The sequence below is a fragment of the Indicator indicator genome, chromosome 4 (assembly GCF_027791375.1).
Source record: "Indicator indicator isolate 239-I01 chromosome 4, UM_Iind_1.1, whole genome shotgun sequence".
NCBI classification, from domain to species: Eukaryota; Metazoa; Chordata; class Aves; order Piciformes; family Indicatoridae; genus Indicator; species Indicator indicator.
The window spans coordinates 39,766,660-39,789,424 of NC_072013.1; the positions used below are offsets into that span (position 1 = coordinate 39,766,660).

The 22,765-nt window shown below is 43.0% G+C and overlaps 1 protein-coding gene across 3 annotated transcripts in view; it reads left to right on the plus strand.

Annotated features, from left to right (window-relative positions):
- The window catches only part of DPH6 (diphthamine biosynthesis 6), a 191,581-nt gene extending 169,250 nt beyond the window's left edge, over positions 1-22,331 (plus strand). For all 3 annotated transcript variants that reach the window (XM_054400524.1, XM_054400525.1, XM_054400523.1), the window contains one exon: positions 22,216-22,331. In XM_054400524.1, the coding sequence (XP_054256499.1) occupies positions 22,216-22,331 (116 nt within the window). The remainder of the gene's footprint in view (positions 1-22,215) is intronic.
- The last annotated feature ends 434 nt before the right edge of the window (positions 22,332-22,765 follow it).

Here is a 22,765-nt window from a genome sequence, read left to right on the forward strand (position 1 = left end):
GTGAGAAGAGACCACCACCAGCCTCTCTACAATGTCTTTTCAGGTAGTTGCAGAGAGCAATGAGGTCTCTCCTCAGCCTCCTCTTTTCCAAACTAACCATCCCCAGCTCCTTCAGTTGCTCTTCATCAGATTTATTCTCTACATGAAACAACTCTGCTTGGTTTTCATATCCTTGCAAGCAAGACTGGAAAGTGGGGACAAGTACTTTTTCCCTCTTTTCATCTGAAATGATCAGGTCCATACAGTTCTCATCCCCCAAACTGTTCACCTTCACTAACAAAAGAAAAAAGCCAACCCCAGACTTGCAGACATGCTGTAATCCTTAGCCAATATTTTGTCAGACAGCTGCTGGTGTTCCTGCAGCAATACTTGCTAATTTCACTGGCACTGTTACATTTGCTAAGTGACAATTCCTTTCTTAGCTCATTTGAGAAACACCCTTTGACCAGACATGAATCTTTATCTGCTCCTAAAGGCTAAACATTTCTGCATGTCTGGAATTAATTGCATTAACTTCATGAATCTGTTTCATGATTTTAAAGCTCCTGTGGGTGTTTTAACCTGGTGGTTGAGGTTGCTTTCTTGATCAACCCCCCCAAGCTTCATCCTGTAGTTATGAACTGGATTTGACCAGTTCACTAGGTTGATTTAAAGCTGTTTGACTGGGACTACTGTTGTTTGCCTTCTTTATGGACCACAGAGTTTACGTTAGAGAAAGCTCTATAAAAAGTCAAGTAATGAACAGGAAAGAAAGAGAATTTATCTAAAAATTTGCTAAAACCTTTTATTGTCCCTAAAAGCATCATCATGACCTTCTGCAGAAGTGGGTAGAAGCCGTGGCTAGAGGGAAGCTTTCACACAGATTTCATTGGAAGATTGAAGCTAAAGTGAAAGGCCAGATAGTTTACAGCCATTCTGCAGGCTGTGGAATAAGAAAAAAAATTTACAGCTACCAGAGCAAGTTCAGAGTGTTAGCAATTAAAGAAAGGCTGTCATCTTCCTCAGTGTTCTGTCCATGCAGAGCTTGTTGAAAATCCATGCAACACAGCATTAGTGACATTTCCAGGGTAATACACAGCTCCCTGTAGCAAGAATTACCTGCAAGTACTGATGTCACCATTCTGACTTTCTTAAGAAGCATGTTAAGCTCATTGTAGACTTCCACTTCCATTTCTCAGCCCTTTCCTTACCAGTTGTGTTGAAGACCTGCACCTACTACTAACAAAAAAGATAGGGTTAGGTTTTTGTTTTCCCCTATACATCCTCACCAAGTAAAAGAAGGTTCTAAAATTCCCAGGTGTGTTTTTCATTTTGTGCCTTCAGGGAATTTAGGAAGCAGTGGGTTTAGTGATAAATATGTCTATATCTATCTATATCTATCTATATCTATCTATCTATATCTATCTACCTATAGATAGATAGATTAGATAGATAGAGATAGAGAGAGAGAGAGAGAAAGAGAAAGAGAGGTGGAGATAGAGATAAAGACTGGTAGAGAGGTAGATAGAGATAGAGATAGAGATAGAGATAGAGATAGAGATAGAGATAGAGATAGAGATAGAGATAGAGATAGAGATAGAGATAGAGATAGAGATAGAGATAGAGGGAGAGATAGAGGGAGAGATGGAGAGAGAGAGAGATAGATATATATATAGATAGAGAGAGAGAGAGAGATAGAGAGAGAGATAGAGATAGAGATAGAGATAGAGATAGAGATAGAGATAGAGATGGAGATGGAGATGGAGATGGAGATAGAGATAGAGGGAGAGAGAGAGAGATAGAGATATATATAGAGAAAGAGAGATAGAGATATAGATATAGAGATATAGAGATAGAGATAGAGATAGAGATAGAGATAGAGATAGAGATAGAGATAGAGATAGAGATAGAGATAGAGATAGAGATAGAGATAGAGATAGAGATAGAGATAGAGATAGAGATAGAGATAGTGATAGAGATAGAGATAGAGATAGAGATAGAGATAGAGATAGAGAGAGAGATAGAGATAGAGATGGATATAGAGATGGAGATGGAGATGGAGATGGAGATGGAGATAGAGATAGAGATAGAGAGAGAGAGGTAGAGATAGAAATAGAGATATAGAGATAGACATAGAGATAGAGAGATAGAGATATATAGAGAGAGAGAGAGATGGAGAGAGAAAGAGAGAGAGAGACAGAGATAGAGATGATAAAGAAAGAAAGAGATAGAGAGATAGAGAAGGATAGAGAGAGATAGAAAGAGCAAGAAAGTCAGAGATAGAGACAGAGATACAGAGACACTGAGACAGAGATACAGAGACACTGAGACAGAGATACAGAGACTGAGATATACCTAGCTGCAGCACTTTTTATCTTTTGATCTGAGGAGACCTTAGAAAGGATTTCAGTATTATCACCTGAATTTTCATGAGAAGGAATCTGGACACAAGAGAAGGGAGGCAGTGACTTGTTCAGATTTTCTCAGAAAGCCTGTGACAGAATCTGAACCTTTGTCTCCTGAATTCTAGCCAAATATTTTCTCCAGCCTACTCTCCTTCTGCGCAGGAGTCTAGATTCCAAAATGCCAACAGACATAAAAAGCAGATGAAGTAAACAGGTGTAAATGAGCACATAGTTCATGAGATCCTAGCTCCACTGAAGTCTGTGGCAAAACTCCCTTCAACTTTAATGGGGTCAACATTCCCATCAGGTCAGGCCATCTCTTCAAGACAATAGAGCTGTATTTGCACTAAGAGTTCTTTCAGATCTAACCTCTCTGCTTTTTTTCCCCTCTGCAGTTTGAGTTGCCACAAATTTAGTTAAACTTGGTTGATAATTTCCTGTCAGCTTATATTTCTCAGCCAGACCTTAACACCTTTCTTTGAATTCCTTTTTTTTTTTTGCTTTAAATGGAAAAAAAAAAATGTGCTGATTGTTCTGAAATGTACTAAGCTTGGGCTTTATCATCATCATTTGGACAAATCTGTTTTCCTGGCTGGGTTCCTTTGTCTTGTCATTTCACAGGTAGTATTTTATCTGTTGGTAGCCAATTTCAGTCTTACTTACAGACACAAATCAAATAAATATATTTTCTTTTATGTTGTGTACACAAAGTGGGATGAAGAAAGACTGGCTATTGAAATTTGTCAGTGGGGGTTGAATTTAGAAAATGCATGTTTGCCATTAACATTACCCAGAACTTTAAAGGTTAGCACCAGCTAATTTTGCTCAGTAAACAGTAAACTTAATTACCAATTTATAAATTAGTAATCAAAGGTTTGGATGAAGAACATAGAATCATAGAATGGTCTGGGTTGGAAGGAACCTCCAAAGGTCATCTTGTCCAACTCCCCTGTAGTGAGCAGGGACATCCTCCACTAGATCAGGTTGATCAGAGCCTTGTTGAGCCTCACCTTGAATATCTCCAGGAATGGAGCCTCACCTGCCTCACTGGGCAACCTGTGCCAGTGTTTCACCACCCTCCTGATAAAGAACTTGTTCCTAACATCCAATCTAAATCTGCTCTCATTTCAAACCATTGCCTCTCATCCTATCACTGCAGGCCTTTGCAAACAGTCCCTGTGCAGCCGCCTTGTAACTTCCTTCAGGTACTGGCAGGCTGCTATTAGGTCTCCCTGCAGCCTTCTTTTCTCCAGGCTGAACAACCCCAATCTCTGCTAAGCCTTCAAGCTATCACTACAGATATCAGCCATACTAAGTGCTCCATGTCTGTCTCTTTTACAGCAAAACTCAGCTAGCAACTTCATTCTGCATCTCAAACAGATTTACTGTTGTCAGTCTCATCTAGCAGCCGCATTTTCCAGGCATTCTCTGACTGCTTGACAAAATTATATGCAAGTAACAAACACCCAAGCCCTGAAAATGTGGTGGTAATATAAATGACAATAATTTTCCACTTGCCTTTTATTGAGTTTTTTTTCCTGTAGTATCCCTGATTACATCCTTTATTTTGTAAGGCAGAATAATCTTTCATTAAGAGGCTGCAGAATTCCAGGCTTAAGAAATGTATTACATCCTGAGTGGAAGCTGCCAATACAATTGATTTGTAGCTATTTAATTGAGGAAAGAAAAAAATGAATAATAGTAATTCAGTTAGCTCATGAGTTATATTCAGCCTGTAAACTCCTTATTATTCATACAGAGAGGGATGTGCCCAATGATGAAGACCCCAAGGATTTGGTTGATAGGATAATCTGCATTTCTAAAGCAAAAAAAAAAAAAAAAATAAGCAGTAGGGTATTTGATTCTTTAAAACAAAAGTTGTGATGCATGTCAAAGCATAGTTTGAAAAACAATATCTGCAGCTTGCTTGCCCATTGGCTGGCTCTCTCCTCTTATCTGCAATGTACAGTCTTGATCTAATAATTGCTAATTATGCAGTTGTTTATCACCTCATTTGAAACGTCCTGGAATTCAGTCTAGCTCAGCAAATTGCTGTGCTTTCAGGCATTTTTGGGTTTCTTTTTTTTGTTTTACATTCTAGGAAATTATAATATCCCCAGAAGGCAAAGAATTAATAATAAAAATCCTCTTTTGTAAAAGATTATCATTGCAGAGCAAATGGAGCAGATCTTCCCTATCTTAGTGCATTTAATATTCTCATTTTTTTCTATGAAAGTTTGATGGAAAGACTATGTGGGGATCACTGTTTTATTAACTTGTTAAGAGACAAATTTACTGAGGCGGTGCAGCAGATTGATTTCAGTGCCTGCTGTATGGAAAAGCAGCAATAGGTAGCAATAGAAATCATGGATGACTTCTAGACATTTCCGTATGGAACCCAGCTCGTTCTTTACATGTGTTGTGATCTTCATTTATCTGTTTAGGCTGCCATTAAGGAATTAATGATGAAAATTACAAGGATGCTTTCTTGTTTAGTACTCAGAAGGTTTTGCTGCCTTCCACAGAATCACGAATGGTCTGGGTTGGAGGAGACCTCCAAAGGTCATCCAGTCCAACCCCCTGTGCAGTCACCAGGGACATCCTCAACTAGATCAGGTTTCCCAGAGCCCTGTCAAGCCTCAGCTTGAATATCTCCAGGGAAGGAGCCTCAACCACCGCCCTGGGCAACCTGTGCCAGTGGTCCACAACCCTCTTAGTAAAGAACTTCTTCCTCACATCCAATCTAAATCTGCTCTGCTCTAGTTTGAAGCCACTGCCCCTCGTCCTGTCCCTGCAGGCCTTTGCAAACAGTCTCTCTCCATCCTTCTTGTAGCCCCCTTCAGGTACTGGCAGGCTGCTATTAGGTCTCCCTGGAGCCTCCTCTTCTCCAGGCTGAACACCCCCAGCTCCCTCAGCCTGTCCTTGTAGCAGAGCTGCTCCAGCTCCCTGGTGATTCCAAATAATGTCTTCCTAGTATGCCCACCCTTATGGCATCCTTTGTGAAGGATCACAGGAGCAAAGCCACACTTTGTCTCATTCTATTGGAAACAATATTCTGGCTGGTAGATGTGGGGTTTGAAAGGCAATAAACAGAAACTAGAACAATGCATGTAGCACATTTTTGATCAGTTATTCAACTGATCAAGCATGCAACCATCTCTGGAGCGGGGGAGCTTGATATACTTCATAAAATCCATCAGACAATACAGATGGCTTGATCTAATTATCTTTGTAGTTACAAGCATACATAGGTAAATATTTTACCCAAGATATTTAATGAGGAGTAAGGTAGCTGTCAAAATATTGACTTGCTATATCCTCCAGGTACTTTTCCTGAAGTTTCTGAAGTCTATAAGCCTCCCAGCCTTAGAAATTGAAATGTTTTACTTCTACAAGGTAGCTGTGATGCCTTCTTACCTGTTAAAAGTCTGAACATAGAGAAAAAGGGTTTCTGTGCTGCATTTTGTGCAGAGCTGGTTTACTGCACTGGGTGATAAGTGTACGACAGCTAGGGGAAGTCTTTATCCTAAATTGCAGAAATACAGACACTTACTCCAGAAAGAGAAATCAATGTAGCATTTCCAAGTCAATGAAATGTACTTCTCACCTAAATTTAGATCAATATTTATTAATTTGATGCCTATTATCAGCAAGGAGGGTTTGGAAGTGGCAGCCTTCTTTGTTCTTGTGGATATATACAGTGACCTACTTCCTCGACGTGGACACAACTATGTCTGCAAATGGATGGGGAGTGGGTCTGTAATGTGCAGCAGAGTTCCAAAGGCTCTTACTGAGGGATGCATTGAATCAGCATAGATTGATAGAGTCACGGAATGGTTTATGTTGGAAGGGACCTTAAAGATCATCTAATTCCAACTCCTTGCCGTGGGCAGGGACACCTTTCACTAAACCAGGCTGCTCAAGGACTCATCCAAACTGTCCTTGAACACCTCCAGGGAGGGAGCATTCATGACCTCCCTGGGCAACCTGTTCTAGAGTCTCACCACCCTCACTGTCAAGAATTTCTTCCTAATCTCCAGTTTAATTCAAGCTTCAATCCATTCCCTCTCATCACAACAAGCCCTTGTAAAAAGTCTCTTCCCAGCTTTCTTGCAGGCCCCCTTCAGGTACTCAAAGGCTGCTGTGAGGTCTCACCAGAGCCTTCTTTTCTCCAAGCTGAACAGCTCCAGCTTAAGCTCTCAGATCACAGGATCCCAGGATGTTAGGGGTTGGAAGGGACCTCCGGAGATCATCAGGTCCAGCCTCCCTGCCAGAGCCGGAGCACAGAATCTAAGCAGGACCATAGATATACTAAGGCAGTAAGAATTATTCATCAGGTGATCTCAAAGCATTTCAGAATGGGAAGAAAGTACTTTTGTTCTATTCTAAAAAATGGAGGTGTGACATTTGGGGATTGATATTTACAAAGCATGATGGATTGTAGTTGCTTAGAAGCACAAAGGGCCTGCCTGAGACTTAAGGAGATGTGTCTTTACAGCACTGGGGACCCTTGCAAAATTAAATAAAGCATAAAATGAAACATAAAATTAAATAAAACATAGCAACACGTTGTTGAAGGCAAAAGAATTTACCCAAGGACTTCCAGCAGCTCAGTGGAAGAGCTGGCAGTGGCATTCCTGTCCCATGCTGAGTCCTTTCCCCTCAACCCCCATTCATCAACCCATTGCCTGACAAGTGAAATCATTGTTGCTTTCCCCACATCAACATTCAAATAACAGTTAAGAAGAATTAGATGTTAAGAGGTGGTTCATTTGAGGAACTTTCTGTATGCAGGTGAGTCAGTAGCACTTTGTGACACGTTCAGAACTTGGAGATTTGAATTACAGTTTTTAGTAATCATCAGTTCCCCTTCTCTGTCATTTCTTTGTTTAATATATTGCATGGGAGAGACTTATCATACAAGGTTTATAAGCTTGCAGTAAAAATATAACAACTGTTGTATTATATTATTTAAGTTGTAAACCATTGTGAAAAAAAGAGAGCAGGAGAAGTTATATCAATAAGAAGTCAGGAAAAATGATGATGATGGAGTGTAAAATATATTGTGCTGATTACTACAGAGTTTTTGCCTGGTTTAGCATATTGTAAATCTTTGGGCAGCCTTCAGAATGAAACTGCAAGTAGATTTTTCCACAGGATTGTAGCAAGCAGTTTAAGGAAAAAAAAAAAAAAAGCTAAAATCAGATTTATAATTTCAAAAGAAATCTGCATAAAGATGACAGCAAAAAAAAAAAAATCATCTAAAAGGTCAAAGTAGGAAGAGTAGTGGCAAATGAAGGATCAATGAGTTTGAAACTTCCAGATTTCCCCTGAGACAAAGCTGGAATTCTGGCAGAATAAATAACCAACTTTTCTATTTTCAGCAACTAGGTTATTATTTTATTCTTTTGTGCTATACTGGATGAAAAAGATTGTGCCAACAACCTGGAATCTGGCAGGATTTATGGTAGTAGCATTTCAAAGTCCTACATTTACTTAAATTAGTTGCTTAAATTGGAAGTTAGAAACATTTGCAGGAGGACACAAATATATTGAGCATGAGGTTCTGCCTATCCATAATAAAATGCAGACATCTTTCCTTTCTTTCTTGGTATGCTTGATTAGATGATGAGGACCATAAATAACAACAACAATAATAATAATGATGATGATGATGATAACAACAATAATGATCCTTTAGCATCTTTGTAGAATCATGGAATGGTTTCCATTGGAAGGGACCTCCAAAGGTCATCTAGTCCCATCCCCTTGCAGGGACATCCTCCACTAGATCAGGTTGTTCAGAGCCTTGTTGAGCCTGACCTTGAATATCTCCAGGGATGGGGCCTCAACTACATCCCTGGGCAGCCTGTTCCAGTGTTCCACCACCCTCACGGTAGAGAATTTTTTCCTAATATCCAATCTAAATCTCCTCTCATTTCAAACCATTGCCCCTCATCCTATCACTGCAGGCCTTTCAAACAGTCTCTCTGCAGCCTTCTTGGAGGTCCCTTCAGGTACTGGCAGGCTGCTATCAGGTCTCCCCAGATCCTTCTCGTCTCCAGGCTGCACAACCCCAGCTCCCTCAGCCTGTCCTCATAGCAGGAGAGCTGTTCATGTTTCATCTCTTTCTCTTATCCTATTTTTTAGGGCTTTAATGCCCCTTGGTGTTCTTGTGGTAGGTTGGGTTTTTGTTGCCCTGCAAAGTGGTTTGGCCCAAGTTCAACCAGGCTGAGTGTGTTGTGTTGTCTTCCTTTCCACTTTCTTGCTTTCTGCAAACAAAAAACAAAAACAAAAACAAAGAAGAGGTGATGGTCTGATTCTAATCAATCTTTCTAGCACTGTTGTAATTTAAAAACTACCTTGGCAAAGAATCCTTTGAAAACCAAGCCTACTCACTGATCTGATGAAGCAAGGGTAATACTGGTAGGAACACTCCAGTGGTGATGTTCCAGGAGAGGAGTGGCCCTCTGTGGACAGATGCTGATGACTTTCTGTAGCCTGTCCTTCTCACTATGGCATGCTGTAGTGCAGCAGGGATGATACTCCCTGACAAGTTAAGGCCCATGGCACAAAGTATCAGTGCTGGCCAAGGAGTGGGCTCTGTGGGCATCTTTAAACCTGCTTTGCTTTAAAACTGACATCTCTCCCTGAACAATTGATTTCCCTCTAGCAGTACTGCAACATCGTTAGAACCAGACCTCATACCTCAGATCACCTCTTCAAAACAGGAGGAGGCAGAAGGATAAATCAAAGGCATGTTTCACTCTGCCTTATAGGTTGGCCTTCTGTTTGTGGGAAAGAGAAAGGTCACCCTTCCATCACTCACACTTTATGTTTCTTAACAGTGGCTAAAGCATCACATCCATTTTCCTTCGGAGCGTTTTCAGTTGCATTAATCCAGCATCCCTCTGAGCTAACAGAGCTTTTGGTGGAGATGTGGCTTAAGGCTCCAGAGGTAGAAATTCCTGTCAAAAGAGTCAGGATTTAAGCAGAGGAACTGTTGGAGCTGCTGACTGACTGATCTGCTGGGGGTGCTGGGCCCACCTGGGGGAACCTGGAAGCCCTAAGCAACAGATAAGATCCAGGCAGCTCTTCCATTCCCTGCTGGGCAGGACTGTGTCCTTTACCTGTCACCCATGTGGCTATAAATCACAAGAAGTACAAGAAGTGCAGTCTGTAGAATGCCTGAAGGCCTTCTCCAAAAGTTGGAGGGTATGTTTTTGTAAAACAGCTGTTTAGGACTATGTGTTTTGAAACAGTCTATTTAAAAATTAGTTCTGTATATATAATTATATATATATATGTGTCAGAATTTAACTTTATTGCAGCCTTTTGCAGTCCACTGTGCTCTAAAAATACCTACTCCTGCTTATTAAGCAATCTAGGACAGTCAATGGTGTTGCCATTTGACAGGTGGGTTGCACTGTTTTGACATAAATCCCACAGGTGACTCCCAAATACCCTGTAAAGCATCCCAGCTGTTGATGGTGGAAGAGCATCCTCCAAGCCATTCTCCCAGAGGCCTCTGAGCACTGAAGTTGTTTCACAGCAGAAGTAGTGCACCAGTGGGCTTCCAGGATTCTGATTTTAGCTTCCAGAGTCTAGAGAGCAACGTTTCATCAGGAATGGTTTGAAGCTGAGGGAGAGTAGGTTTAAACTGAATCTGAGGAAGAAGTTCTTCAGTACAAGGGTGGTGAGACTCTGGAATAGGCTGCCCAGGGAGGTTGTGGCTGCCTCCTCCTTGGAGGTGTTCAAGTCCATCCTGTATGAAGCCTTGAGCAGCCAAGTCTAGCTGAGAGGAGTCCCTGCCCATGGAGGGGAGGTTGGGGTAGATGATCTCTAAGGGCCCTTCCAACTTCAGCCATTCTATGATTCTTGACCACTGTATTCTTGTTCATAACTGTGCTCATTGTGGTGTGCTCTGGCTCTGGTGGGCCAGAATTTGGGGTCAGTTATTGGCTTTTCAACAGTTTCCCATTACAAATCACATAATTTTCTATGACTCAGTTTCCTACCTGTTCTATGTTCCCTTTTCATCTCTCTAGGTTTTTCTGTTGATGGTAAACTCTTTGTGGTAGGCTTTGTCTATTACCCAGTGTTTATTCAGAGCCTGATAGAATGACACATCAGCCTTACTGAAGGCTTTCATAAATTATGTTGTAAATAACTTCAAGTCAGAGTAAAAATGACTTGTGGCTCATATCAGTATGTGACCAAATTTCAGCCTCTTTTTCTTTCATTTTGCTGTCTGTTGACACAGTTGAATGACTCCCCTGATCCTAAACCTGCAAGAAACGATGAGCTCACATTACACAGGAAGCAGTGAGATTTATCATCTGTGGAGGCCATGAAGAGGAACAAAAGGCTTTCATCTTTCTCCTTTTCCATCTTGACTGTAGGGAATAGGAGGGTGCTGATACCTTGGGTCACTGCCATGCAGGATAAAAATCCAATTAAAATAAATCTCCCAGATCAGGGAGAGGTAGCTGTGTGGCTCCCACCAACTTTTGTGTGGATCATCAGCAATCCCTGGCAGCATGATTTCCCCATGAAAACAGAAGCTGGGTTTTGTTCCACCTCTAAACACTGGTTGCCCTTCTTTGTAGTGTGCCCCAGCTAGTTTTGGATGTCAGATGCAGTAGCAATGAAATTTTAGTCATTTGTAGACTCATTCTAGGATTAAATCAGTGACCACAGCACGAAAGGCAGTGAATGCCATGACCACTCTTTGTTACCCCTTCCAAGCAGCTTAGATTTAACTGTGCTGTGAAGCCAGAAATCGATCAATATGAATGATCTTCATTGACCTAATAATGGATTTAACATGTTTGGTGTACTTTTATCTGGTCTTGTTAAGCTGTTTACATTAGTGCAGCAGATTGATTGCAAGTTCCAGAGCTCTTTACAATGATCAGCATCTAGAAATCACCTCATTAGTTTGCAGGTGAAACTATATCTAATAGATAGATAGATAGATAGATGGATAGATAGATGGATAGATAGATAGGTGGATAGATGGATGGATAGATAGGTAGGTAGGTAGGTAGATAGATAGGTGGATGGATAGATAGATAGATAGATGGATGGATAGATAGATGGATGGATAGATAGATAGGTAGTTAGAGAGATGGATGGATAGATAGACAGACAGACAGATAGATAGATAGATAGATAGATAGATAGATAGATAGATAGATAGATAGATAGATAGATAGATAGATGGATAGATAGGTGGATAGATGGATGGATGGATAGATGGATGGATGGATGGATGGATGGATGGAGAGAGAGAGATAGATAGACAGATGGATAGATAGATGGATAGATAGATAGATGGATAGATAGATGAATAGATAGATAGACAGACAGACAGATGGATGGATAGATAGATACATAGATAGATAGATAGATAGATAGATAGATAGATAGATAGATAGATAGATAGATAGATAGATAAATAGATAATAGATAATCTACTGTGCCAGCTCCTTGGCACGTGAAAATCAGCATAGCTACAGTTTACAGCAGTTGAGAACCTGACCTAGAAACTGCAAGTATTACTTCAAATGATCACAGCTTAACATCACATGAAGCAAGGACCATAAGGTCTTCTCAACCCAGTCTAAAGATGGTTGCCACAAAGTCGTTTAGAAACCATTTCTGTCATCTATGGACTAAATTCTCCCCCCAGCAGATGTGTGTGATATCCACTAGTTATGCGAACATCTCTTCACAGTCAAGCCTTTTGGATGCACTGTGTCCAATCAGGTAGTTCTCAAACCTCATGGTTTTGGAGATTATTTATCAGACTTGAATAAAGGACCAAACGTGGAAGCTGTATTAACCATATCATTTGGGGATGTCAAAGCACTTAACAAACATTGTTACAACCCAGCCCATGTGCAGCCACTGAAGGACATATTTGCTTCAGTATGTCTCATGACAGCTTCTTCAAAAAATATACTTAAGTGAATTTAACACTTGTGAAAGGTGCCAGATTGACAGGGCCTGGAGAGAAAAGTTCTTGAATTACCAGCAGGCACAGCCGAGCTTCCCACACACACTGCCCCACCAGTGGCCCCAACCCTACCTGGGGGGCACAGCAACCAACTGTCCTACAGCTTGCAAATCTGTGCCATCTCTTGCTCTTCTACTGGGGGCCAAGAGTCAGTAGCTGTAATGTGACCTAAAGGGGAAAAAGCAAGTTCCATGGTTACTGCACAGGTGCTGCTGCAGTTGATCATTTTCACACCAAGTTTTCAATTAATCTGGGAGGGGGTGGGAAATAAAGAACACGCACGTTGATCTGATTTTGCATGCAACAAAAACACAGTGTGTGAGCCTCTGAGGGAATGCTGCAGTTTGATCTGTCCAACCAGACACATTCAGATGACTACAGGAGCAAACACAAGTGCATGCCCAGCCTGTGAAGTGCATTCTGAGAAGCCTCTTGAAAAATGGGGCCTTACTCTTTCATGTGTTTGTAATCATCTGTCTCCATTCATAACTCATGCCTGCTTGGTGTCATTACAGCCCATCCTCCCCAGAGATTCTGAGCACAGCTGGCACAGCAAGTTCAATAACCATCCGCCCCATAAAGAGATTGGGTCATTACAGGGGTGAAAGACAGCACACAGGGAAAACAGCCTTGTGATCTTTGCACTCTGTCATGCTCTCAGAGAAAGCACAAGTTCTTCTCTGAGTGATTGTAGTCTGAAAGTTCAGTCCTCTGTCCTCTTTGAAATTACATTTAGACCTGACTGTGAGTAGTGGAAGGGCAGGCTTAAGCTTTTCTTTATTTAGTGCAGAAGGTTAATGACATTTTAAACAAAAGTGCAGGTTTATAACCTGGGGTAGGCCAGTTCTCAACCCCTGTATATAGGACATGGCTGAAAACAGAGCACTGGAAAACACAAAGCAATGACTTTTTATGCTCTGCTGTTTTCTAAGCTATAGCCAGCAGCTTGAAAGAATTATTAGGGAAGCTAAATCTTAATTCTCTCGACCGAGAAACAGCCATAATTAATGTGCAGAGGAGCTCAGCAACATTTGTTTATCTTTAAAAGAGTCATTTTTCTTTCTGCAACTTGCTGTTGATTGCATGACAGGTAAATCATATCCTGGGCTGCACCAAGAGGAGTGTGGCCAGCAGGGCAAGAGAGAGGATCCTGCCCATTTACTCTGCTTGTGTCAGTCCCCACCTCCAATACTGCATCAAGTTCTGGTGTCCCCAGCATAAGAAGGACACAGAGCTGTTGGAGTGAGTCCAGAGGAGGGCTACAAGGATGATCCAAGGGCTGGAGCACCTCTGATAAGGCAGGATGAGGGAGCTGGAGTTGTTCAGCCTAGAGAAGAGAAGAATCTGTGGGGACCTTAGAGCTGCCTTCCAGTACCTGAAGGGATCCTGCAGGAAGGCTGCAGAGGGACTTTTCCTGAGGGTGTCTAGAGACAGGACAAGGGGGAATAGTTTGAAGCTGAGGGAGAGTAGGTTTAGTCTGGAGCTGAGGAAGAAGTTCTTCAGTACAAGAGTGGTGAGACTCTGGCACAGGCTGCCCAGGGAGGCTGTGGCTGCCTCCTCCCTGGGGGTGTTCAAGGCTGGGTTGGATAATGCCTTGAGCAGCTGAGTCTAGTTGAGAGGTGTCCCTGCTCATGGTGGGGAGGTTGCAGTAGATGATCTCTAAGGTCCCTTCCAACCTGAGCCATTCTAGGATTCTGTGGTATGTAAGTTGACTGGCACTGTGTGCACTTTGAAAGGTAACTTCTGTATATCCATGAAGAGTTAGGTGGTGTAGAATTCTCTTAGAGACAGCATTTGGGACTGAAATTGTCGTTACAAATACCAGTGTAAAACCTCATGTGATTGTTGTGATTACCTGATTCACTCTCCTCAGCAGTGCTGCTGCATCTGTCACACTGTACAGCTTGAGGAAGAGTCCAAACCACCCTTCAAACTGAGCTGAAGCTGAGGTTTCAAAATCTGGGAGAAAGTTCAAGAGCAAATGCATACCTGGGAGAGGATGTTGGAAGGTGATACTGTCCATGAACTCTGCTTGAATATTTCATCTCCTTCAGTCTCAGTTTTCCTGTGCAGGTTGTCTGCTAGGAAAAAAAAAAAAAAAAAAAAAAAAGAGATGGACCATTTTAGGTCATCTTCTTCACAGGTTTATTCTTTAGTATGTGGTTCATGTTTTGTCAGGCCTAGTTTTAAATATCAAATGTAGCTGAATCAGGCTTTGTGTTGAACTGGGGTGGGTTTTGCCTGCTTGTTTTTGCACAGTACCCCAGTGGTGGTTTTATTTTATGGCGTAGTTCTTTTTTTTAACTGTCCCATGTTATAAACCCCACTTCAGTCTGCTGCTTATTACCCACAAGTACTACTAAGTCCTTTCAAGATTTTTGAGATAGAAGTTAGTCTTTTTGTTTGCAGAAAGGCAAGAAGATTTTATTGCCTGCTGATAAGAGGGGAGAAGGGGAATGCCAGGACCTCCTCTTACAGAATGACCATAGTCCACTGCCAGAAAAATGCAAAGAAAGAAAAATAGCTGTTTGCCTGCTTTATCTAAGGACACACAGCACCTCTGAGTACCACTGCAAACATTATTTAAGAGCAAAGGCTTCCTGAAATTTTCCTGAAGCTCCCAAGATTGTGTCTGAGTTCCTTAGTTTGCAGAGTCTTTTCTAGAAGGGAAATACTCATTTTAATGTTCGTAGAATCAGAGAATCAGCCAGGTTGGAAGAGACCTCCAAGATCATCCAGTCCAACCTATCACCCAGCCCTATCCAATCCACCAGACCATGGCACTGAGTGCCTCATCCAGGCTCCTCTTGAACATCTCCAGGGATGGCAACTCCACCACCTCCCTGGGCAGCACATTCCAATGGCAAATCTCTCTCTCTGGGAAGAACTTCCTCTTACTGTCCAGCCTATACCTCCCCTGGCACAACTTGAGACTGTGTCCCCTCCTTCTGCTGCTGATTGCCTGGGAGAAGAGACCAACCCCCACCTGGCTACAACCTCCCTTCAGGTAGTTGTAGACAGCAATGAGGTCTCCCCTGAGCCTCCTCTTCTCCAGGCTAAACACCCCCAGCTCCCTCAGCCTCTCCTCACAGAACTTGTGTTGCTTAGGGAAAGGCTAGAAATGATTATTCTACATTAGGGAAGAAAAGGAGAGGGGTTCTTTCCTAACTGAGTTAAAGAGAAGCCTTCAAAAGAAGGGAAAGGGGCTGGTTCATTCCCATCTTGCTGCAAGTTGAATTACAGGGTGTAGCCAGTGAAATGGATCAGAAGCTAAACCCCACCGAGTCCAGAAAGCTCTAATTAACACCCACAGCGAGGAACTCTTCTGAAATTGGTCTTTAATCAAACTTGGCTCTGAAAACAAAACAAGGTATGGTGGCAGCTTGATAAAAGAGATGCATTGCTGAGGCTGACAGGCCCACAATCAAACCAGCACTAAAAATAACTCTTTCGTCTACTCCTTTTCTTTCAGATGCTAAAAAAATTACATTAGCTGCAGTCTAAAAAAGCTTCCCCAGTTACTCAGACAAGTGACTCAGCTCCAGACAAGTGAGGTTCCTGTAAATGTTCATGCCCTCCCTGGTAGGAGAGAGCCCTCTGTCCTTCCCACACCCTCCCATGGAAGCAGAGAAACAGCAGAGATACTGGTGAGGCTAGGAGGGAAGAGGTAACTTGTGGATTTCCTCAGAGATGGTCGTTTTAGTGTGAGGTGTCCTTGCCCATGGAAAGGGGTTGGAACTGTCCTTGATGTCCTGATGAGTAATTGTTACTGCCTTAGTATATCTATGGTCCTGCTTAGATTCTCTGGTCCTGCTCTGGCAGGGGGGTTGGACTCGATGATCTCCAGAGGTCCCTTCCAAACCCTAACATCCTGTGATCCTGTGTGATCCTGTCCCTTCCAACCCTGACAATTCTGTGATTCTGTAATTTTTGAGGCCGCCTGTCCCTCTCCCCTTGCTGCTGGTGGTGCAGAGCTCAGGCATCCTCAATGACTCACTTGTTTAGATTAAGATAAGGCAGTCACTTGTCTTTCTGGTATCTCCCATAAATATAAAGTCCGTGGCTGCTACCTTGCACCCTCACAAATTCTCCTCACTGATTCTGAGAGCCACCTTGAGTATTGCGTCCAGTTTTGGGCACCTCAAGACAAGAGAGATGTGGAGGTGCTGGAGGCAGTGCAGAGGAGGGCAAGGAAGCTCTGAAGGGCCTGGAGAATAAATCTGATGAAGAGCAACTGAAGGAGCTGGGGATGGTTAGTTTGGAAAAGAGGAGGCTGAGGGGAGACCTCATTGCTCTCTGCAACTACCTGAAAGGAGGTTGTGGAGAGGCTGCTGCTGGTCTCTTCTCACAGGTCATTAGTGACAGAACAAGAGGGAATGGCCTTAACCTGTGACTGGGGAGGTTTAGACTGGACATTAAGAACGCTTTTTTCCAAGAAGAGTGGTCAGGCATTGGAATGTGCTGCCCAGGGAGGTGGTGGAGTCCCCAAGCCTGGCTGTGTTTCAAGGTGGTTTGGATGTGGTGCTTGGGGCTCTGGTTTAGGGGTGAACTTTGTAGAGTAGGGCTCTGGGTTGGCCTTGGTGATCCTGAGGGGCTTTTCCAACCTGAATGATTCTGTGATTCTGTGAAGGGAATTGTATTGGATGAAGAAGCTTAGATCACCTCTAGAGCTGTGCCTAATCTGGTCTGCCAAAAGAGTGCCACAGAGCTCCACTTGTTACCAGTCCCTAACAAAACTCAATTACACCCTGATCATCATTAAGAGTATGCAAATCATCATTATCCTGATGTTATACATAAGTAGGCCAAGGGAAATTAGTGTAATAACCAAGACAAATTGTTCCAAAAACAATTCCATATCTATCCTACTACATTTAGTTATTTTTTTATTTCTTCTTTTATTTGCATGTAACCACTTCCCAGTTGAAAAAAAAAAAATCAAGACTGACTTCACATTTTATCATAGAATCATAGAATCAGTCAGGGTTGGAAGGGACCACAAGGATCATCCAGTTCCAACCCCCCTGCCATGGGCAGGGACACCTCACACTACAGCAGGCTGGCCAGAGCCTCATCCAGCCTGGCTGCAAACACCTCCAGGGATGGGGCCTCAACCACCTCCCTGAGCAACCTGTTCCAGGCTCTCACCACTCTCATGGGGAAGAACTTCTTCCTCATGTCCAGCCTGAATCTCCCCACTTCCAGCTTTCTTCCATTCCCCCCAGTCCTATCACTACTTGACACCCTAAAAAGTCCCTCCCCAGCTTTCTTGTAGCCCCCTTCAGATACTGGAAGGCCACAAGAAGATCACCTCAGAGCCTTCTCTTCTCCAGACTGAACAGCCCCAACTCTTTCAGTCTGTCCTCATAGGAGAGGAGCTCCAGCCCTCTGCTCATCCTGGTGGCCCTTCTCTGGACACCTTCCAGCATGTCCATATCCCTCTTGTAACAGAGGCTCCAGAACTGGATGCAGTACTCCAGGTGTGGTCTCAGCAGAGCTGAGCAGAGGGGGAGAATCACCTCCCTTGACCTGCTGGCCACACTTCTCCTGATGCAGCCCAGGCTCTGGTTGGCTTTCTGGGCTGCAAGTGCTCACTGCTGGCTCCTGCTGAGCTTCTCATCCACCAGCACCCCCAAGTCCCTCTCCTCAGGGCTGCTCTCCAGCCAGTCCCTGCCCAGTCTGGATTTGTGCTTGGGATTGCCTCATCATTTTGGAATAAATTTATAAAGGCATTGTGTAGCAATTACCTCCTTTTCCATGGTCCTGGTAGGCTCTTAGTATTTTTGAACATCTATGATATGGTTTTCAAAATGGAAATGCAATGATCTAGAATATGTTGTATCTATGCTTGCTGTGGGCAGAGCTATTTTGAAAACCCACAGCAGGTAACCAACCAAGAGGAGCAGCGTGAAAAAGAAGAGGAAAGAAAACCTTAAGGTGCCACATGAAAAGCCAGGTACTGGGCTATGCAAAATATCCACATTTATAACCTTCCTAGCTGCAACAAACCCAAAAATCACCTTTTGCAAAGCCTTTCATCACCCAGCAGTATATTTCTGTTTACTGGGCTTGATTTTCTTCTGGGCAGGGAGGAATTGATTAAAATGAAGCAAGCAGTTTGTCCAGGTTGTGGGTTAAGATCTTATATTCCACTACGTCATTTTATATCAAGTGAAAACGTAGGGGGAAACCCTGAAGACTGGAAACTGATGAGTTGTTAAAAGCACATTTTCCTTCCTTGCTCTGGTTGTACACCACAGAGACAGCCAGCTGGATGTTTCAGGATGGGAGGAGGGGTCTCCTGTTCCTCCTGTTTCACCTTTTCATTTCACTGCCTGATCATTTAAGGCTTGTTCCAGACAGCTTTAATTAAACTGTGCTGTGAAACTGTATATAGATCAATGGAAATGATCCATAACAAGAGGCTAATCATGTCTTGAACTGTGTCCAGTCCAGTTCAATCACCTTCTACTGTTTCTGTGGCTTCCCCTTCATGTGCCAAAGCCCTCAATGTCTATATGTGTTTTTTAATCCATCTCATTAGTGACCATATGCTTTGGCTTCAAGGGAGACAAGCACTGTCTGCAAGCTGCCAGGGATTTAGGGACATCAATAATTTGTGAATAGTCATGTTGGTGCTGGTCGAAGGGTTAAGTGTTCTGCACACCAGGGGCACATCTTTTGGGACTGGAACTCTTAGTCAACTGTTAGGAACCTGATCCCCAGTGATGCCTCTTTTCAAAGGACATGCTGCATGTCAGAGCTCTGCAGCTGAAGCAACGGAGCTTTATTAGCTCAGGGATTTAAGAACCTGCTCCAAGCAATGTAACTATCTTTTTGGTTAAGAAGTGAAGGAAAGGTAGTAGTTGTAATATGAAGGTGATTTTTTATATCTATTTTTTATGTACGGGGCTAAATGTGAGCTGCCTTTTCGTTACCATTTTCCTCTTCACTATCAGCTACTAGAGTACTCCTCTCCTGCAAATATCATAGAATCACAGAATGGTTTGGGTTGCAAGGGACCTCCAAATGTCATCCACTCCAACCCCCCTGCAGTCAGCAGGGACATCCTGCACTAGATCAGGTTGCTCAGAGCCCTGTCAAGCCTAACCTTGAATATCTCCAGGGATGGGGCTTCAACTACCTCCCTGGGCAATCAGTACCAGTGTTCCACCACTCTCCTGGTAAAGAACTTGTTCCTAACATCCAGGCTAAATCTCTCATTTCAAACCATTGTCCCTCATCCTGTCACTGCAGACCTTTGTAAACAGTCTGTCTGCAGCCTTCTTGTAGCCCCCTTCAGGTACTGGCAGGCTGCTGTTAGGTCTCCCCAGAGCCTTCTGTTTGCTGAACACCCCCAGCTCCCTCAGCCTGTCCTCACAGCAGAGGTGTTCCAGCCTCCTGATCATTTTTGTGGCCCTCCTCTGGATGTGCTCCATCAGGTCCATGTGCTTCCTGTGTGGAGGGCTCCAGAGCTGGACACAGTACTCCAGGTGAGGTCTTAGCAGAGCAGAGTGGCAGAATCCCCTCTGTCCATCTGCTGGCCACTCTGCTTTGGACACAGCCTAGGAAAGCAAAGCTATGGCAGCAATTAGGGAGACCTGATTTTGGAAACATAAGAGGATTCTGTACTCTTACCTCATCCTGCCTAACTTCTGATGAAGCCAGTGATAGCACAGATGTAAAAACTGCCTTCCTGGTCATTTGGAATGGCCTTCTAGGGGCTCCCAGGACATCTTTTTTATCTGCTTAGTGTGAAAAGCACCTCTAAGAACAGCAGTTCATGGTGTTAGATTGTGCCATATTTTATGGAAGTCAGCATGAGACTGTTGATCTCACTGTCCTGTCCTTACAGAGAAATGGTAAAGTAGTTTGTAATGCCAGAATTTTTGGTGAGAGAGGGAATGACTTTGAATTCTTTTTGTTCATTTTCAGTTTTGATTATGATTAGATGTACTCAGGTCAACAGAAAAATGCAGAGTGGTGTGGAGAGAAAATGCACAGCAAACTTCTGCTTCTCAGCTGGGAGCAGCAGGGATCCATCTTAACAGGATGAAAAAGTTAGCTGATGCTTAATTACCAGGTCACTGCTGAACACCTGCAATACATAGACTGAATCTCTTTTTTACACCAACATGAAGAAGTCCTTTGACCTGTGAAGTGACTGTTGCTCTTTGCCTCACCCTTGTCTGTTTTCACCACTCCTGCCACTGTCTTGGCAAAGTTTCTTAGGTAGCATTACCACTACTACATTAATATGTGCCACTGCTGCCATGTCACAGGAGTTTTGGCTTCAGTGAATGAACCTGCAAATTTCCTGTTTTATCCTGGATGAGGCAAGGCTTTGACTGCGTTGCCTGCTGACAGCTTCACAGGCAGTGACACCAAAAAACCTGCTCTGACACTCTTCAGGCTCTGCCCTCTTTACACTCTCTGGAGCCAAGATTGCTCAGTGCTAGAAAGAATTGCCATAATCACACAAGCTGCAGACAGAAATAACTTAGTGAAACCCCAAATCCATGCAGGCCATACCTTGCCATTAGAAAACTGTCTGGTACAGGGATATTTGGAGGGGTTGCAGTGCTCTTCTTTAAGGATTCTTTGTAGCTATATCTCTGGGATGTCTACCAAGGCTGCCCCATGGCCAGAAATGTCTTCTTGCTGAGGTTCAGTTTTCCATTCTTTAGTTTTCTTCCATATTCTCCTAATTAGATCTTCTCCATTATTAATTCTGTTCCCATAATGGACTTTAAATTTACAAATCTGTGCCACACATACCAGTCCCTTCAGAGCTTTTTTATAGCTTGCTTCATTATGTTTTAGCAGTTTAAAGATCTCTCCAATTCTAGGCTTGCAATCACATATGTTGCCATCCTTGGACTTCCTCTGTTGCATCTTTAATGCAACATACTTCCATTGATTTCAAATGGAACTCATGATTGGAATGGGATTTAAAATGGCCCACTTTAACTTCTGGTAGATTGATGCTCCAGGGTGGGGCTTGAGAGCAGAATTTCCTTTACACAAATACATGCTGAGCATCCAAATATCAAAACTGACAAAGGACTGGATTTCAGCCTGGCCTTTAGTTATTTTTACTGCCTGCACTGAGTTCCAGCTTGCTATATTTGTAACCAACAGACCACTCACTCACTGAAGGTTAAGAAACCTGCTTTCAGCTGGTTTGCTGAATTATGGCCTTAGGCAATGTGTAAAGTTCATCTGAAATTAGTGACAGAGGGGGTGGGAGATGATTCTGCCTCATGGATACAGTGAAAGCTTAGAGCTGCATTTCGCTTCCTTCTGCTATTTCCTACCTCACAACAGGAGAAGAGGAGCCTGAGAGGTGACCTCATTGCTGTTGATAAAGATGTGCAGGGTGAGTGCCAAGAGGATGCAGCCAGGCTCTGCTGGGTGATGCCCAGTGACAGCACAAGGGGCAGTGGGTGAAAGTTGAGGCATAGAAAGTTCCATGGAAACAGGAGGAAAAAGTTTTTCACTGTGAGGGTTACAGAGCCCTGAAACAGGCTGCCCAGGGGGGTTGTGGAGTCTCTCTCTCTGGAGTTATTCAAAACCTATCTGGATGTGTTCCTGTGTGATCTGCTCTAGGAGATCCTGCTCTGCTGTAGGTGATCCTGCTCTGGCAGGGGGGTTGGACTAGATGACCTTTCAAGGTCCCTTCCAACCCCTATCATTCTGTGATTCTGTGATAATTTTTCACAAAATGCAATTGGAAATAATCTTCCAGCAACAGGATGCAATAGAAAATGAGACAAAGAGGATTAATTAATTGTTTTGTTTCTCTTTTAGGACTGCAAGAACACCTTGACAAATATTTGGGCAAGAAGACTCCGGCTCTGATTTTAGTGCCTGTGGTAGATTTACCAGGCAAGGAAGTTATTCATATAGCCTGCTGGCTAAGCTAGAAGTTTCAAAGAGATGAGTTGGTAAGCAAAAAAAAAAAACAACCCCAAACCAAACCACATTCCATCCAGGAGAGAACAAAGGAAAGAAATGAGCATAACTGTGTTGGATACTTTCATTAAGCAAAACTTGATTTAAGCAAAGTCATCCTTAGCTTGTTAATGATGCCTCATGATATGGCAGCTTTTATCAACAATAAAGGCTTCCTTTCTAAATACTGTGCTTTTCTCTCTCCCTTATTTTTAGATATGTTCTGGGGACAGCAGGTGGCTCTTGGGAGATGTCAGTTGCTCTGATCACAGCAGTTCTTATGTGTGACATATTTAGGCCTGGTTACAATAAACTGATTGAGGTGAGACCAAAACAGGAGTTCCAGTGCTAGTTAAAAGACTTGATTCCTTTCAGTTCTGTGCTGAATTTACACACTGCAGGCCAA